The sequence below is a fragment of the Ursus arctos genome, unplaced genomic scaffold, assembly GCF_023065955.2.
Source record: "Ursus arctos isolate Adak ecotype North America unplaced genomic scaffold, UrsArc2.0 scaffold_26, whole genome shotgun sequence".
Lineage (NCBI taxonomy): Eukaryota > Metazoa > Chordata > Mammalia > Carnivora > Ursidae > Ursus > Ursus arctos.
The window spans coordinates 6,627,139-6,643,511 of NW_026622941.1; the positions used below are offsets into that span (position 1 = coordinate 6,627,139).

Consider the following 16,373-nt stretch of genomic DNA (forward strand, 5'->3'; position numbering starts at 1 on the left):
GAGAGCGAGCACACAAGCAGGGGGAACAGGAGAAAGAGAAGCAGACTCTCCACTGAGTAGGAAGCCCCATGTGAGGCTCGATCCCAGGACCCTGGAATCATGACCTGAGCTGATGGCAGACACTTAACCCACTGAGCCACCCAGGTGCCCCTAGAGGGGTGATTTTTAAAGGGGCTCCAACCCATCCCTACCACTATCTTCCTAGCTCCTGGTCAACCAGTCCAGTGCTCAGTGCTGGCTGATTACAGGTGGGGGACCCCCGGCACAGTGAGATGTAGCAATTAGTTCTTGGTTCTGACACAGAATCTCCCATTTGTATCAAGATGTGGAGGTGGGTGGGGTTAGGAAAGGGAAGATGAACAAAGAAATAATCATATGTTATTCTTAAAGAACACAAAAAAATTTCTGCACCCTCCAGTCAAGTTAGGAGGTCTCCATGGAATTTAAAAAAAAAAAAAAAAGTAGAACCTTGGGCAGGTGACCTACCACCGAGCCAGTTTTCAGAACAGGCAGACCTCAAGAGTATTGCAGGTTCCATACCACCACAATAAAGCAAATATTGCAATGAAGAAAGTCAAATGAATTTTGTGGTCTTACAGTGCATATAAAAGCTATGTTTACACTATACTGTAGTCTACTAAGTGTGCACTGTGTCTAAAAAAACCCAATGCACATACCTTAACTAAAAAATACTTTATTGCAGGGGCGCCTGGGTGGCACAGCGGTTAAGCGTCTGCCTTCAGCTCAGGGCGTGATCCTGGCATTATGGGATCGAGCCCCACATCAGGCTCCTCCGCTATGAGCCTGCTTCTTCCTCTCCTACTCCCCCTGCTTGTGTTCCCTCTCTCTCTGGCTGTCTCTATCTCTGTCACATAAATAAATAAAGTCCTAAAAAAAATACTTTATTGCTAAAAAATGCTGACCGCTACCATCTGAGCTTTCAGTCAGCTGTAATTACTGATCACAGAGCACCGTAACAAATGTAATAACAATGAAACAGTATGAAATAATGTAAGAACTGCCAAGCTAGGCGTCCCTGGGTGGTTCAGTTGGTTCAGTGTCTGACTCCCAGTTTCGGCTCAGGTCATGATTGCAGGGTCATAGGATCAAGCCCCACATTAGGCTCCCTGCTCAGTGGGAGTCTGCTTGAGATTCTCTTCCTCTCCCTCTGCCCTCCCCTGCTTGTATGCTTGCTCGTATGCGTGCGTGTTCTCTATCAAATAAATAAGCAAATCTTAAAAAAAAAAAAAAAAAAAAAGAATTGCCAAACTATGACACAGAGGCAAGAAGTAAGCAAACCCTCTGGAAAAATGACGCCAATAGATTTGCTCAATGCAGGGTTACCACAAACCTTCAATTTGTAAAAAATGTAATACCAGCAAAGTGCAATAAAATGAAGCACAGTAAAACAAAGGTATGCCCGCATCTGTGAGTGGTGATGCAGTATCCTATTTGTCGTTGACAGTAATACTGACGATACCAGTTCCTCTCTCAGACAGCAGACAAGCTTCTCTTCTCCATTCTCTCCTCACCTGACCTATCACCGGCAGCTGATGTAATTGACTGCCCTCCCCCTGCAATTCTTTCTTGGATTCCAGGACTCCCCACGCTCCCCTGGCTCTTATTTTTGTTCTTGGTTTTTGGATCCTCCTCATGCTCCCACCCTTGAAGATGGCAGTGTCTTGGAACTCAACTCTTGGACTTCCCTCTACCTGCCCTCACTTCCCTGGTGACCTTGTACAATCTCATGGCTTTAAATACCACCAACACCATCTGACTCGGTCTCCTTTGAACTGGAAATTTATATCCATCATGAAGGCATTCCTCCCTATCCCGGGAAGGGAGAATTCCAGCTTTTGATTACTCGGGATAAGAACCCTAGAGTCCTGCTGGACTTCTCTCTGTTCTGCATCCTATGATGAAATTCTCGGGGAGCCATGTTTTCTCCAAGTATATGCGGTGCTACTTGCGTGGATCTGATTCCTGGCTTTTGGTTTTGTTCCACTGGTCTAATTATATCCCTGCAACAATATCACACTGTCATACTTCTTACTGTCTTACAGTAAGCTTCCACTTGGTAGAGCACCTGAGCCCTCTTTATGTCTCTTCAGGAGTGTCTTGACTATTCTTTTTTCTTTTTTTAAAGATTTATTTATTTATTTGAGAGAGAAGGGGTGGGTGGGGAGAAGGGGAGAGAGAATCCTCAAGGAGACTCCTTGCTGAGCACAGAACCTGCTACGGCCTGATCCCAGAACCCTGAGATCATGACCTGAGCTGAAATCAAGAGTTGGACGCATAACTGAGTGAGCCACCCAGGTGCTCCAAGAGTGTCTTGACTATTCTTAGTTTTTGTGCTTCCATATAAATTATCAGGGAGGAAATATAAAGACTTTACAATGTTATTGTTTCATTACTGCCTATCCAACTTATATGCTATTATTAGTGTGTATACTGTATTCTACCTTATTTTTTTATTTATTTTTTATTTTAAGTAGGCTCCACACCCAATGTGGGGCTCAAACTCACAATCCCAAGATCAAGAGTCCTATGCTCTACTGACTGAGCCAGCCAGGCACCCCTCTACCTTATTTTTAACCCTATGAGATACCATCATCATTGTTTACAGTCAAAGATCACATAGGTTTTCCCATATATTTACTACTTTGTTCTTCATTCCTTCTTAAAAATATGGTTTTCCATATGGGATCACATCCAAAGAACATTCTTAGGATTTCCTTTAGTGAAAGATTCAGTTGGTTGAAAACTCTCAGCTTTTGTTTGGCTATAAATATCTTTATTTTATATTAATACTTCTACATTATATTTTTCTTGGGTATAGAATTCTAGGTTAGCAATTGTTTTCTCTTCAGCATATGAAGATAAACACATCACCGTATTCTGATTTCCAACCACTATGTGAAATCAATGGCCAATCGAACAGTCTCTTCATTAAAGCTAATTTGTGTTTTGATTTCTGACTGCATGTGAGATGTTTCTCGTGTCATATATATTCTATGATTTCACAGAGATAGAGTTCTTTCTATTTTTCCTGCTTGAATTTTGCCAGGATACTTCAATCTCTGAATTGGAATTCTGTTAGCGGAACTAGCCGACTAGGAGACCACCAGTCAGTGTATCTCATTCATTACTATTCTCACCTCTTTTCCCAGTAGTGCAAATAAATACATGTGAAATCTTCTCACTCTATTAATGTCTCTTTGGAATTTTCAGTCTTTTGCCTCCCTGTGCTACATTATGATAATTTTTTCTAACCTGAACTGCAGTTCACGAATGATCTCTTCAGCTATGTCTAATTTGTTGCTAAACCCATCCCTGGTGTGTGTGTGTGTGTGTGTGTGTGTGTGTGTGTGTGTGTGTATACAATATTATACATATGTATATTTATATATCCACATATATTATTATATATTACATATTCACATTCATTGACATTCATTTCTAGAAGATTTATTGACTAGTTTTCAAATCTTTAGGGTCATTTTTAAAATACTTTATTTTTGGGACACCTGGGTGGCTCAGTCAGTTAAGCATCTGCCTTCGGCTCAGGTCATGATCCCAGGGTCCTGGCATCCAGTCCCACACTGGGCTCCTTGCTTGGAGCCTGCTTCTCCCTCTGCCTGCTGCTCCTCCTGCTGGTGCATGTGCTTTCTCTCTCTGACAAATAATACATAAAATCTTCAAAATAGTTTCTTATTTTTTGCAGATATTTTGAAACTGGATGTTTTAACCTGTGACTGATATTTCCAGTGTCTTTAGTCTTTGCCGTCTTTCCGCACTGGTTTTCTTTCACTGTACTTTAGCTTCTTGTATAATTGATTATTTTTAACTGCATTCTCCTCCTTGCCCGTGAAAACTTTTTTTTTTTAAGATTTTATTTATTTATTCGACAGAGATAGAGACAGCCAGAGAGAGAGGGAACATAAGCAGGGGAGTGGGAGAGGAAGAAGCAGGCTCCCAACAGAGGAGCCCGATGTGGGGCTCAATCCTGGAACACCGGGATCACGCCCTGAGCAGAAGGCAGATGCTTAACGACTGAGCCACCCAGGCGCCCCTCGAAAAATTCTTGAGGGGGGATTTTTTGAGGACTGGTGTAAATCTGCCTTCCCACAGAGAGAATGTGTGCTTGCTTCTGCCGGGCACCTGGGAGCACGACTTGCCCTGGCCAAGTTCACAGCCAAGCTTCCCTGGTCCTCTCAAGTGACAAACCGGGCTGGAAGTCCAGGATGGGGACCGTCCATGGCCACTTCTCAGGGACGGGGTTTTGTTTCCCTGATTCTCCCTGCTCTATTTAGAGCCAGAACACTGTTCTCAGCAGTCCCATAAGTGGGGAGGGGGTGGGTTTAGTTCTACTTCATCTTTATTCTGAAAGTGTAAGTCTGTGGAATTCCAATTTAACTTGGTGAGAACTTCCTGTTAGCATCTCCACTTTGAGCCAGCCACACCCCAATTTCTACCCTCTTTGCCTCATACAACCACCAAAAACCAAAGCCCAAGTTTGCCTAGACGGGAAAATGTCCTCAAGGCAAAAACAGTATTAATGCCCAGGTATTTGTCTCCTTGGTTCCGTTTCCCTTAGATGGATCTGTATTAGTAATATCCTAGTATTCTTTACTAACCTATTAGCCCCTCAAGGCTTTAAAAATGAAAAATATATTCATCCAATATTTCTTATTTTCGGCAAGATAGGATGCTACAAATATCCTAACCTACTGCTACTGGAGATAGAAGTCTATTTTACTTATCAGTTTCCTTATTTATGTACGTATTTGCTATCTGTAAACTCCTTAAGGAGAGATTATTTTATTTTCTACTCTATCCCCAATGCCTAAGAACACTGTCAAGCGTATAGTTGGCACCCATTAAATATATTTTTAAAATTTCTTTTAAAAGACTATGGACTCTGGGAAACAAACTGAGGGCTTCAGAGGGGAGGGGGGTGGGGGATTAGGACAGGCCGGTGATGGGTATTAAGGTGGGCACGTCTTGCATGGAGCACTGGGTGTTATACGCAAACAATGAATCATGGAACACTACATCAAAAACTAATGATGTACTGTACGGTGACTAACATAACATAATAAAAATAAATAAATAAAAGATTTTATATTAAGTAATCGCTGCACCCAACGTGGAACTTGAACTCATGACCCAGAAATCAAGAGTCACACACTGCAGTGACTGAGCCAGCTAGGCACCCCCCCCCTCCCCCGTCCCCCACCTTAAATATTTCTTGAATGAATGAATAAACTCTTTGACAACAATATGCACATTGTGGGAGGCTTTGAAATGCTAAATTAAACTTTACATCATTCCAGCTTAACACATTGTGATTCACCACATATTCTTGAATAAATTCTGCATGCCTTGCTCTTGTTAAGCAATGAGAAGGTAAGGAATGCAGATTGCTCAGTTTTGGCAAGGCACCCATCACCTCTGTGCTTCATCTGTGAAATGAGGCGCTGAAATAGACAGTGCCTAGGATTCCTTCTCTTTTTAAATTTCTGAGACTAAGACGTGCCTCCTGTCCTCAATGATCATAACAGCAATAATAACCTCAGGTCAGGGCCAGAGGTAACGCTGGCAGGTAGGTCCAGAAAATGATTATGATTTCAGTCCAGAATAAGCAATCCTCGCCCAACCCTACAACTAATGTGTAGCCCTGCTTAGAAATGCTGTAAGGACACAACTCTCCTTTGTAAAACAGAAGTTCCAGTCTTGGATACTAGACGCAATCTACCCATAAAGGGAGGGCTGGGGTCTCAGGGACCCGAGCTTAGTCCTCTGAGTTTCACCTTCCCGGGTCTTCTTGCTCCACTCACTGCTACCTCACCCATCCTGGCTCCCAAAGAATGACGTACTACCACTTTATTGATCTGACTTGGACACAAATCACAGACTCACTCCTCATCTTCCCTGACACAGCTGAGACCCACGTGGGTCTTCCAAACTCTAAGGGGAGAACATAGGGAAATAAACACAACAACTACAGGGGAGCTAAAGAATCAGGCTCACACAAAGCCCACGCTGGGTGAGCTCTGTTCTATTCCATAAACCCTCAGGGAGAGCCAGCCCGCGGCCTGAACCACCATTCTGCGACCACCTTACCTGGGTTACCTCTTCCAAGGTCTTGGCTTGTCTCAACGCGGAAGGCACCACCTCACAGCCCAACCCCAGAAGTTCCAACTTCAAATGCCTGTGCTCAAGCCTGGGAAGATAGAACCTCCCTAGCCTCTTCTCTCTGGGAAGACAGAACCCCCTTCTGTAGCCATCCCGGGGCTGAGGGAATCACCTTTGCTTCTTCCGGTGACTGACACCCACAGCAGCCTCACCATCAGGGAAGATCCTCCCTGTTTAGACAGGACTGTGGCTTCATCTTTACTAGCCCCTTGCTATCCCCATGGCATACCTGAATAACACACCCACAGCATTTGCTCGACGGAACTACATGCATAAGTCATAGGTAGGAGTTCCATCAGGAAAATTACCATGAACAAGATGGAGGCGAAGTTCACCAAGTAACCCGGGAAACGATCTTTCCAGGTCAGCTTATCTTCATCATCCTGGGGAAACAGGAGAATACAAACAATCAGATGGCAAAAACAACAGACGTATCGATTTCCTCTCAAACTGGCACAAATTTGCGTATCCTTAATCATTCGTTACTCTAAATAGGTGTTCTCTGATGCCCTACGCTTCATATCCACAACAGCCCACCTAATTTTGTGATTTCTGCATAGCCTGGAAAAAGTATGGTAAAAAGAGGACAAGAATTGATTCCAGCCTCATACTGAGCTGAAGTTTCAGTGGTCAGCCGTGTGATCATTTCTGACCCTCTATTTCTTCATCTGTAAAAAGGGCACATTCATGACACCCATCCTGCCTACTGCACAGCATGGTTTTATTTGCTTTGTTTCATTTTAATGAGAAACGTGAACATAATGACGCAATGGACAAACGACAGATAGAACCCAACCACAGAGCAGCATGTCAAGATAAGTCATTCTTTTTTTTTTCATAAAATTTTTTATTAAAGATTTTATTTATTTATTTGACAGAGAGAGAGACAGCCAGCGAGAGAGGGAACACAGGCAGGGGGAGTGGGAGAGGAAGAAGCAGGCTCCCAGTGGAGGAGCCTGATGTAGGGCTCGATCCCATAACGCCGGGATCACGCCCTAAGCCGAAAGCAGACGCTTAACGACTGAGCCACCCAGGCGCCCCAAGATAAGTCATTATTTAAATGAAACATCAACCATTCACCTTAGATCCTAGCGAGCGTACCAATTACCTACAATTGCTGTTCTGCAAAGAACCTGTATGTGTTATCATTTGTTTCCTCCAGAACGACTGTATTCTCCCCTGGTCACAAAAGTAAACATTTTGAGGCAGAGGTTAGGCTGATGCCTTGCAGTCAGTCTGTCTGCAAACCCTATCTTTTCTGCTCAGACTGGGTCCAGTTCACACAAGCCACTGTCCTGGGACAGCCATGCCACCAACCACAGTCCTCCTTGGGCGAACTCCAGGGGCCCGCCCTGGCAGGGCAATGCCAACAAGCCACGATGGCAGAAATCCTTGCTCATGAGCTGCCATTTAACTTGAGCCCAGGCACTTGATTTCTCTGAGCTGGTTTTCCATAAAGTTAGAATTGGTGCAGTGTCCTGTCTACTACAAAGGTTGTGGTGAAGACCCACTGAAGCCATGCTGGCAGGAGTCCTCATGCATCTCTGTAACAAGTCTGAGTCAAACTCAGAAAGTCAACAGTCCAGGCCCTCCTGCTCTGGTTTCTCTTCCCTCCTCCCACTTCTTTCCCAACACACCTGATTTGGCTCTAGCAACAGTGCCATCTAGCCTTTGAGAGCTTGTACTGTAGGCTAAGAGCCCTCCTGGCCCGAAAGACTTCTTTCTAAAAGCCAGCCGTGCATGGTGGGGAGAGAGAAGAAAGTGGATATGATCACCATCCTAGGGGGCCCACAGTCTAATGAGGCGGAAGGCACACCCACACCAAAACGCTTCAGGAACCACTTGCCCTTCGAGAGAGAGGGTTATCTGGAGAGTGAGCCTGTGGGCAACTTGAGAAAGGAAGGCTGGGTCTTTCTCTCTGCACGCTGGACCTGAGCACAGGGCTGAGCTGGATCAGTAATGGGGGTGCGAGTGAGTGTTAGGGCAGAAGCCATTCAGTGGTTAGCACTGTCATTCCCAGATGACATAAGCAAATGATACTCAGCTTGCATAGACAGCGTGACAGAATCCAGGCTCTAGACTCCGAGACCAGCAGACTTTCCATCACATAGTGAGAACAGGTAACTATAGGTCGCAGCCATTCTGAATAGGTGGGAGCATATAAACTCATTTCTGTTAGGACTGGAATAAGGCTCATTCATATTTTAAGTGAAGTCAACGTTAAGAGGGAATAGCATTCTTTTACTTATCTCCTCCAGTGTTAATTCTTAGTTTCTCACACTGGTGACATTTTCCTCCAAGACTTTGATGAGGAAAACTGAGGGTGAGTGGTGGATGATAACACTCAATAGGAACTCTGGATGGAAACATGGCAGAGCATGGCAGGCTCTTCCTGAGGCCCCCTTGGTGCAGGGGAGGTTTCGATGATTCTCTCTTTTCCTGCTCTCTGACCTAGAGATTCTCTCTTTTCCTGCTCTCTGACCTAGAGATGAGAGGTTCTGCCTTTAGTTCCAGCAAACCAGGGGTGCTCTGAAATACCAGTGGTGATCCAGGAAAAGCCCAGTTAGAGGTTCCACTGGTTACCAGTTCCTCCCCAGTGGGGCTTCTGAGTAAGGAACAGGGCAAGAAGGCGTGGAAAAACCTATGCTCAGCCCATGACGTGAGGGAAGGGGTGAGAAAAGCCAGTCAGTGAGGGTGATATGAGGCTCGGAAGGGCCCCCAGGGCAGAAGTGGACAGTCCTGGAAGAAATGGTGGAAAGGGAAGCACAAGTCAAGGAGCAGGAAATATGGCCAAGGTGAAATGGGCTCAAAGAAAGAAGTACAATTATACAGAGTGACTAATAAACCCATGGGCAAAGTCAGGCCTCTGAGATAGTCTGGGCTAAGGCTTTCTGTCTAGTGGTTGTCCATGCTCTTCAGGTCAAAGGTCAAGAGGGATAAGGTATCTGTGGACCAGCCTCCACCCTGTAGTGACAACTCTCTCCTAGAGAAGGAGTTCTGGTTCAGTTCCACTCCAGAGACACAGTCTGAGCACCCATGAGGGCCATGCTCTGGATGCCTGAGGACCCTGAGGGGAGAAGGCTCAGTCCTGCCCAGAAGGAGCTCAGAGACCCGCCAAGGAATCAACGAGAAGGATTTTCAGAGCTAATCTGGTAAGGAACATGGTGTTACTACTTTGCATAAAACTGAGATGACTAAAAAGCAACTGAATTGGATATCCTCTCAAAGCAGCTCTCTGAGAGAAAAAGACTCATTTTGATGTAGATGTTCTGGTGTTGTTGAAAAATCACCTTCCCTCTCATGTTTACCCTGATGAGTTTTGTTGTTGTTGTTGTTGTTTTTCTGGAAGTCACAGCTTCCAACATACACACAGCTCTCATACATTCAGACGCTATACAAACACAAGGGCTGAGAGAAACACAAAGACTGCAGACTGCTTCCAAGCCCCCAAAGCTACTAGTAAAGATGACAGTGAGTAAAGCAGGCTTTATGTATAATAACCAGCTCTGATGGTGGAAACTAACGAAAACTCTACACTCACTGGCACATTAAAGAGGTGAAGATGCATGGCAAATGCCATTAATTTAAATACAATATGCAGGGAAGTCCCATTGCCAGCGCATGGGGTGGAGACAGAGAAGTAGGCTTGCACGTTGAATATCCCTGAGTTTAACTCTTGCCTCTACTACCTCCTAGTCAAGTGACCTCAGAAAATTCCTAGAATCTCAGGTTCATCTCCTTTATAGTAGATAAATACAAATATATACATAGTATACATAAAAATAGATATACAAAATATAAATATAGCAGATAAATATAAATATTTTTAAAAAAGAGCACACGCACAAGTGGCAGGGGCAGGAGCGGGCAGAGGGAGAAGGAAAGGAAGAATCTCAAGCAGACTCTGCACTGAACGTGGAGCCTGATGTGGGGCTTGAACCCATGACCCTGAGATCATGACCTGAGCGGAAACCAAGAGTCAGATTCTCAATGGACAGAGCCACCCAGGTGCCCCCTCCATCTCCCTTTAACACTGGCCGTGACAACACTTGTCCCACCTAAGTGACAGATGCATTGTGTGGATCACGAGTGAACGGCTGTGAGAGCTTTGTAAGCTGTAAGGCGTCGTACAAAAGTAAGATCTCATCAGCTTCATGATTGTATCAAAAGCAGGTGATTAGGAAGCACTTAGCAAACGCCCCCATTGTTAAGATACAAGCCTAGCTGTCGTCTGTGTTTGTTTCTTTGTCTCTGCTGTCTTGGGTCTTCGTCCCTGGACTACGGCTCCCACTTCCAAGTCTCCAAAGAGCAAACAGCACAGCAAAATTCACGTAATGCTACCAAAGTGCCCTTTTGGCAGACTGAGCAGTTGGTAATGGGAGCAGTGAACGTACAGCAGGTGAGAATACTATTTAAACAAACCCCGTGGAGAGCAGTTTTGAAAAGCGGCCAATCATCCCTGAGTTATTTTATTTTTTTCAATTTTTAATCAAGGTACAATTTACCTACAGCAAAATTCACCTTATTAGCACACTGTTCTGGGAGTTGTGATGAACATACACTGGCATGTAGTCACAGCCACAATCAAGGACAAGGAACAACTCCAATTCACTCAATATTCCCCATGTCCCTTTGGAGTCCGTCCCCCCAATCTCCAGCTCCTGCCACGACCTGCCTTTTGTGCCTTGAGTTTTGCCTTTCCCAGAATGCCACGTAAGTAAACTCAGACAGTGTGGAGCCTTTTGCATCTGACTTCCTTCACTTATCACAATGCAGTGGAGATTCATCCGTGTGGCCCTCTCGGGGACTTGTTCCTTCTCATTGCCAAGTAACACTTCATTGTAGGGACATGCCACGGTCCCTTTACCAAGAGATGTCTGGGCTGTTTTCCGTTTCTGGTGATTACGAATAAAGCCAAGGTAAGTCTTCGTGTACTGCTTTCAGTGTGAGCACTGGTTTTCATTTCACTTAGTTAAATACCAAGTTGTGGAGCTGCTAAGTCATAGGGTAAGTCTATGTTTGATTTTATAAGCGACTGCCAGACCGTTTTCCAAAATGACTGTGCCATTCTGCATTTGCACCAGTAACGTATGAGCATTTCTTCCTCTACTTTATTTCTTCTCTTTAAATAAACTTTTTATTTTAGAAGGGCTTTAGAGTCACAGAAAAGCTTCAAAGATGGTACAGAGAGTCTAGGTATATATACTCAGTTTCCCCTATTACCCTATTAATATGGGTATATTTTTCACAACCAATGAGCCCATATTGTACATTATTATTACCTAGTTTATACTTTATTTGGATTTACATCCTTTTTCTGTTCCAGAGTCCCACACAAGAGCCCACATTATTAATCATATCTCCTTCGGCTTCTCTAGATTATGACAGTTTCTCAGACTTCCTTGCTGTTGATGACCTTGTTTTGAGTACTGGTCAAGTATTTTACAGAATATTCCTTAATATAGGCTTAGCTGAAGTTTTCCTCATAATTAGACTGAAATTATGGGCTTTGGGGAGGGAACTCAAGGGCACAGGCTCAGTGGAATGTCCCAAGCTCAAAATGTCCCAGAAGAATCATCTTGCTCCATAAACCTTCTTCTTCTTTTACATCCCCTGACTCAGCGAACTGAACCATAACCCTTTGAGCAGAGAAAGCCTGAGACTAAGGCATTTGCTTGGGCTATTTCCTCCCCAACACTCAGTTCGAGCTGCCCCAAGTCCTACAGAATCCAGCTCCGTAAACATTCTCTTCGTCTGCTCCTCCTTTCCTTTCTACTCCTGATGCCACAGTTCAGGCCCTGAGCGTCAGTCTCATTACCTTCTGCTCCACCTGCTGATGTCCTTGTCTCTCCTGCTCAGGGGCCGCCAGCTCCAGGAGGCCAGAGGCCAAACCCTACTTGTGCATGCACCTGGTGTTTAAGCACAGCAGCAGGTACGTCGTGTAAGCTGAGTAAATGTTTTGCAATCAATGTGTCTCCCATCAGGTTCATGGACACACCTAACCAGCCTCACCTGGGTCCCTCTCTGTGCAAGGAGGCAAGGAGGGCACGGCCTCGACACTTAGAATTCAGTGAGGCCAATGCTAGGTGGGAGAAAGATTGATGGTTCCTCCCTCAGTCCTGCCTTTAGGGACACTTTGCTTTGAATTCCTGAGACAAGGGATCCAGCCATCATAATAGATGGAGGTCTTCTCTCGACATAGTGGTGACTGAATCCAAACCCCTACTCTGGTCAGGGGCAATACCATTGAGAACTGAGGATGCAGAGGGTTGGCAGTGCTTGGATGGGGTTTCAGAGGGAAATCATCCGGGGGAACTATGTATTTCCAAGGACTTCGGTAAATGAGGACTGGTTAAATGTCATGACTTATGGGAGCTGGCCCAGGCAGGGGGCCCATGCAAGAGTAGGACTGGGAGATTGACTGAAAAGGGGGGTTAGGTGGAACTCTAAAGAAGAGTCTTAACCCGGGTTCAACTGTGTCTGAATAATGTCAAAGAGCAGTAGTTTATTCCAGTGTCATTGTCAAGAATGCAAGCTCTCCAAGTTGACCAAGTGCCACTCCTGAGGTCCCTGTGCTCGATGCCTCTGATATACCATGATTTGACACAGCTGGTTGCGGGAGACATTAATACATGGGAGACATGGAGGATGGTGGGTTGAGAAGGGGTGAACCATGAGGCAGAGAGGGGTGATGAGAAGAAGTGCAAGATACTTTTCCATTGGAGTATCCCTGGGGCACTGTCAGAGGTGAGGACCCAAGAAAACCCAGGGACTCCCAGGCTCTAGGACAGGAGGGGTGACAACCTGGTCCTGTGTGGCTGTAGGTCTCAGGGTTAAGGAGCTTTACTCACTTTCATCAGCTGACCCATTGGTGCATCATTGTGAGGGGGACATCTCAGCCCAGGTTTAGGTGGACAGTAATAGTTGAGGCAGCCCACGTCCTAAATTCCACCACTCACAGGACAGTGTATGTTAGAGGCAGAAATGGGATTCGGTCTCCTTTTCACTACATAAATGAAAGCCAGAAACTGATAGGAGTTCTGTTGTGAATTTCTGGAGCCCTCTAGATACACACTGAAAAAATAATGAGAAAAAAGATAGTGAGGCCCAGGGCTGGGGGCCTGCAATCTGTAAAATGGGGCCATAAAGTTGCATTTGAGAGGAAAAAAAATTCTTTGCTCATTTATCTTCTTTCTCATCCCCCTTTGCTTCTTCCTTGCTAGAGCTGGGCCTCCCACCAGCCTGGCTAGGAAAGCCAGTGGTGCTCCCAAGAATTGTGCAAGGCAGGTGAGTCTGGAGGCAGCCGCCTGGGTCTGATTCCCAGCTTGCACACTTACGATGTGATTGCAGGCATGTGACCAGCTTCTTTACCCCTCAATTCCCTCATCCCGAAACCTGGGACTGAAAATACGGGCAGCTATGCAAGACTGCTTCTGTGAAGATGAAATGAGGCAACACCTGGGAATCTGCCTGGGTTTGTGCCTGGCACCCAGCTCGAACCCAGTACTTATTACCTGATAGCATTACCACCATTACTATGGCTTCGTCTCCCAGGGACCTTGGCTCTGGCTGGAACACATTAGGCGAAATTTCCTTGTCAAAGTAACAAAGAAACCCCAGTTCACTTTGGGCAATGCTTCCCACAGCACAGACTCAGGGGCCACTCTTTCTGTTCCAAAGCTACACAAGCCTCCCGTGTGGTCTCGTTCTGCCATTCTGGTGCCACTCTGGCCTCACACATGGCTGCTCAGTGCTCCCTCTGTTGGGCAAGCCCTCAAGAACTCTCAAAAACATCTACTTTAGGAACAGAGATCCCACCAACCTTACCATCTTCTCTCTCTTTAGTTCTCTCTTCTAAAATAGTTCCTTGTCCAGGAAGCCTTCATGGCCTGTCCAGAAGAGTGAGGCCAGCTTTAGAGTGCATGTCCCTCCTTTCACTGAGCCTGAGGGTCTTAGTGCCCACAGCCCAAGCTGGTCTTAGTGCCCACAGCCCAAGCACACACAGCCTCTTGGGCTGAGCCCACAGCTCATGACCCTCAGCCCCGTGGACTTGCCCATGACTAAGGCCAGAGCCATCTACGGATTCTAGAGATAGGGAAAGACTTTCAGGGACAGGGCCTCCATCGAGGAGGAAAGTCTTGGCAAAGGAGCATGAGGCAGTCACGTGGCACAGCACCTAAGTCTACAAGCATGCCTGAAGCCCAGGGCTGAATGCAGTATAATTTGTGGCTAAAATGGAAAACATTCTTTAATCCTCCCACTGCTCGGTTTTCCCAGCAGACATAGAAAAACAGACTCTGGCTCCCTGTCTCCCGTTCCGAGGTCCAGCCTGCTTACTCTGACCCCTCGGGCTCCCCAGACAGCTTACTGCTTCACTTTCTCTGTTTCCTGAGCGGCTGCCTTGGCCTTCCTGGGTTCCAGTACTGGGCTGAGCTCCTCTCCCTCCCTGACCCCAGTCCCCACTGTTCCACTGGGTGCCCTGCCTGGTTTCAGACTGGAGACACCCCTCCCCACTCAGTCTCTCAAGGGGACACCCTTCTCTCCTGTCCCTCTGCAGGCCTCCCTGCCTGTAAAAGGAGTAGTCCAGGCTCAAGCCATCAGCGCCCTCCACTAGTACTACACATGAATCCTTAATACATACGCTCACTAGAACATCACCAAAGCCTTAAGCTGAATGACCGTGGACTGAGAATCCATGTGCCCTGTGCCAGACTCCAAGGCTGACGTGATCTGGGCTCTGGCTCCTTCATGTCTTACCATTCAATCCCTTGCTTCCTTTGCTCCGGTCCATTGGCTTCCTTCCCGTCCACTGAACACACAAACTGGTTTCCACCCCAGGACCTTTGTCAGACTCCTCTCCCACCTCTTCACCCAGCTGGGCCCTCTGCACACCCTTCCGTTCTCAGTTCTGGCACCGCCCCCCGCCATGAGATCTGTCCCAACGCCCAGTCCCTCCATTGGCCCTTACCATTCTCAATCACAACTCTTTTCACTGTCAAAGTTCTCTTGTTTATTTATTTCCTCTCTGTCTCTTTAAGGAAAACATAAGCCCCGTGGGGGCAGGCAGGCTCTGTGTCTAATTCCGCACTGGATCTCCAGCACTGAGGTCAGCCTGGCCCATGGAGCTCATGGGCAAGTATGACTCAGAGGGTGCATTCTCAGTCTGTAAACAACAGCCTCCCACATTTTGGTAGCACCCAGTGCTCATAAGGTTGGGCCTGAGTATTTCGTCTCTGAGTGCGTCAAATCTAGTTCCACACAAGAGGGGCCCACAGAACAATGTTGTGCCACTGCCTCACGTTACACACCAGTGCCGAGACCTAAGGGGAAAATGCAAAAGGTTCATGGTGACCTTTCAAGATTTTAAGAAAAATAGTCAAGGGCAAGTCCCACAGGCATGTGCCAATGAGGACAGCTTTTCTCATGGAAAGTACTATAGGAAATAGTGTTAGCGGGCAACTGATACCTGGCTGTGTTCTGATCGTCCTCCTGCCTCCAGACAAGGAAGCCCTAAACCATCCTGTGCTAATCAGGAAGATCTCTGTGACAGAGACCCTGCAGCCACACTTAGCTCCTCCTGGTGTGTCTTGTCCCTTTAGGTCACATATTTATTATCTCTTAGTCCAACCTAGAAGCTTCTAGCTTCAGTTTGAACCCTTTCCTTATGTTCTAGCTCACAGAATACAGAACTGATCTGCAGAACATTCATTTACAAACGGGAAGTTCCTCATGAAATCCCCCCTTACTCTTGCTTTCTTCAGGCTCCGTAGTTGTCATTCTTACTTTTTTTTCTGCCAAACACACACGGCTCTGCATTCCTGTCTGTATCTATTACCATGATGATGCTGTCGGAGGGTATCCACACCTCACTGTGCTGGGGCGGACAGGGGCTGGGAAGCAGGTCCTGAGCCCTGGAGACTGGACAGGAGAGAGTTGGGGGCTCAGTCCCCCACAGATGCTCAGGCGAAAGAGAAGACGGGTGCCACTGTACAGGGGTGAGGCTGGAATGGGACACCCAGGAATGTCACTGGCTCCTACCTTAGCCAATTATCACAATCACTCAGGGAACCAATTCCTGGCCATGCTCCAGATCTACTCTCAGAATCTTGGGGGTGAAACAATCTGTTTTTGAAAATGCTTCATGGGTGATGCCATAGATCAGCCCATTTTGGGAA

General features: G+C 46.2%; 1 protein-coding gene across 2 annotated transcripts in view; it reads right to left on the minus strand.

Moving 5' to 3' along the window:
• The window catches only part of ANO2 (anoctamin 2), a 340,386-nt gene that overhangs the window by 72,876 nt on the left and 251,137 nt on the right, over positions 1 to 16,373 (minus strand). For both annotated transcript variants that reach the window (XM_044385290.3, XM_057319039.1), the window contains one exon: positions 6,507 to 6,581. In XM_044385290.3, the coding sequence (XP_044241225.3) occupies positions 6,507 to 6,581 (75 nt within the window). The remainder of the gene's footprint in view (positions 1 to 6,506; positions 6,582 to 16,373) is intronic.